The following is a 2,622-nucleotide window of genomic DNA, read 5'->3' as shown; positions in this document are numbered from 1 at the left end:
CTTTGCAATGTTTTCACAGTAAAGTAGACAAAAAGAAAAGAAATTTAACAATTTTTGTCATCTTTTTTCTCAAGCAAAAGCAATTCAAGATCTAGCTTACAAAACCGACCAAACCGCCGGTTCAACGGCTTTCTATCCGGTTCTTTTGCTCAGCGGTTTTCAGAGTTAGCTGGACCGGACACGGATCTGGTTCACGGTTGAACCGGTTAAACCGGCCGGTCCGGTCCGGTTTAAAGTACCATGGTTTTGATCCGTCCTTAACCTCCAAGGCTCCAATACTCCATTTTTTTTTTCTATATAAACAGCAGTTATCCTCAAAGCTTATTACTCGTATTTCAAATTTCAATCCACCCGTCCTTAAAACATAACAGTTTCCTTGACATAACTTGTAAGTTACTAGTATATGTATTTTGTTATCTTAAGCTTGGATTACTTAACTCAACCAACAATCTATCCTCTTCAACTTATCTTAACTTATTATAATTTTTTTCAATTTAGTTTTTATTTCTTTGTTTTGATTCTTCGTCCTTTAATATATTGTCTTCACAATCTTTAAATTCCATCCATTTTCTTCGCTACAGTTTCTTCTTCTGAGGTTTATAAATTTACTACAATTTCTTCTTCTGTATTAAATTCTACCTTCAATTTTTTTTAGTTTTCATGTCTTAGATTCATAAATTCATTGAGGTTTTTGTAACTCAACCAACAAACCATCCGACCACCCGCAAAACTGAAAGCTTACTCATTTATTTTTTTCCTGAAAGCTTGATGCGGCTTGAGATATTTGGAATATTCGACTCGAAATCCAACCGAGCAGAGCCGATGCTGAGACTTAATTTTTTATATTGTCGATATTCGGCTCGAAAAAGCTCGGCTGGTGATTTTACCGAAGTGAGCTGAGCCTTGCAATATTCGGTATTATTATTCGGATTGTTTATAGCCCAACTGATAACTGTATATATAGTATTAGTATGTATGATAAGGGCAACTGGATCCTTTATATGTAAGATTTCCCCGTTAAAAATAAGTGCATGTCATCTACTTTAGTTGGTAAAGCCTTTTGGTGGTGGTACGAAATAATGTAAGTATTATGAAAAATTATGTTAATGACAACTGAAAAGTACATATTTTGAAATGAGACAGGCTAACTCAGCTCAACAATGGCTTTAAGAGACGATGATGTTGTTATGTTGTTGGAGAATGCGCAACTGAGCAAGCTTGCTGCGTTACTATTGAATCAAGAAGAGCGACTCATGGAACAAATTAAGTCAGAGCCTGAACGTGTCAAATACCTGAAAGAATGCAATGGATCTCATGATAAAGTCTTAAGCCTGCTTCAGGATGGTGAAAATTTTAATAAGAAGTTTGAGGGAGACGAGAAGAAGGCCGACATTGCCAAGGAAACCCTCGAATATATTAAATATGGGATCAATATGAGTATGCAAGCGATTAGGAACTGTAGCTTACGAGTGACTTGTATCGACAAAATTAAGACTCACTTCGACTCCTTGGTTACTGAACTTGCGGAGCTCGACCCTGACAACATATCTAAGAAACGCCTTTTGGCTAAGGAAGTGTCCATGTACAAGCAATGTATGTGGGAGTACACAAACAAGTGTAAGAGTGGCTCAGCTCGAGCTCTCTCTAAAGCTTACTCCATGCTGATCAAGCAAGAAGGCATCAAATTTCCCGACCTTGTGGAGAAGTAAGGCTCTGTTCTCCTTGGCTTATATTCACTAATTCTAGGGAAATTATGTTCAAAATAATATTTAGGATCAATAAGGATACATGATTATGATTGTCATTATTTTGGTCACCAAGGATAACAAGCAACAATTTTATTGTTGATTGCCTACAGACATAAGAACCAGCTTGGTTATGAAGGTGAATTTGAGTTCCTGGAAGATGCACAAAAACTCGAGGTATGCATTCACAAAGTAACAGGTGTACAATATATAGTACATATTTTCCGATCTTAAAATATGACTTTTGCACTATTTATATATTAACGTTATGATTTACACAGTAAAGTAACACGAGGATTTATATAATTTATCCAACTAATCACAGGTGTATAATAGTATCATCGAGGAATCTGGAAGAGCATCAATCCCAAAACTTGAATTGGCAAGTGCAGGACTTGGGATTGCAGTGTTGGTGGTGAGCGCTGGATTGATGGTATGGGACATATTTACTGCAGAACACAAGATCGAGGCTGTGCTGTCCAACGCGTTATCGACGTTATCAGAGATTGGCGCCTTTGCCATTCAAGTGGCAGTTGAAGGGGCAGTGACAGAGGCAGTCGCAGATTTGGAACTAGGTGTGTTCCTTGTATCATTGGCAGGGTTCGTGGCTGGCACTGTGGCAGGTCTGTTGTTTGTTGCCGTTAGTGGTCTCTTGATCGACCTCATTTTCGGAGGAGGAGGTAAGACGGCACCATCTGTGGAGGGGCTTAAGTTCCATACCACCAAAATGCCCGACGGCATGGCTCTTGCCTTCCAAATTGCTCACGATGATTTCTAAACTGTGCCCACCTACAAGAAATGTTTGTAATAAATGAATGAAGTTTGTACTCGTCCTGTTCACTTCTTCTTTCAATAAAACCTTATTGTCTAGCTCAAA

General features: G+C 38.3%; 1 protein-coding gene across 1 annotated transcript; it reads left to right on the top strand.

Annotated features, from left to right (window-relative positions):
- Positions 1-232: 232 nt before the first annotated feature.
- On the top strand, positions 233-2,622 carry LOC131595060 (uncharacterized). Its single transcript, XM_058867292.1, has 4 exons — positions 233-388; positions 1,144-1,705; positions 1,859-1,922; positions 2,071-2,622. The coding sequence occupies exons 2-4, from the start codon at positions 1,161-1,163 to the stop codon at positions 2,521-2,523; spliced, it is 1,062 nt and encodes a 353-aa protein (XP_058723275.1). The 5' UTR covers positions 233-388; positions 1,144-1,160; the 3' UTR covers positions 2,524-2,622.

The sequence above is a fragment of the Vicia villosa genome, linkage group LG4 (assembly GCF_029867415.1).
Source record: "Vicia villosa cultivar HV-30 ecotype Madison, WI linkage group LG4, Vvil1.0, whole genome shotgun sequence".
In the NCBI taxonomy this organism is placed as follows: Eukaryota; Viridiplantae; Streptophyta; class Magnoliopsida; order Fabales; family Fabaceae; genus Vicia; species Vicia villosa.
This window is presented reverse-complemented; position numbering and strand designations above follow the sequence as displayed.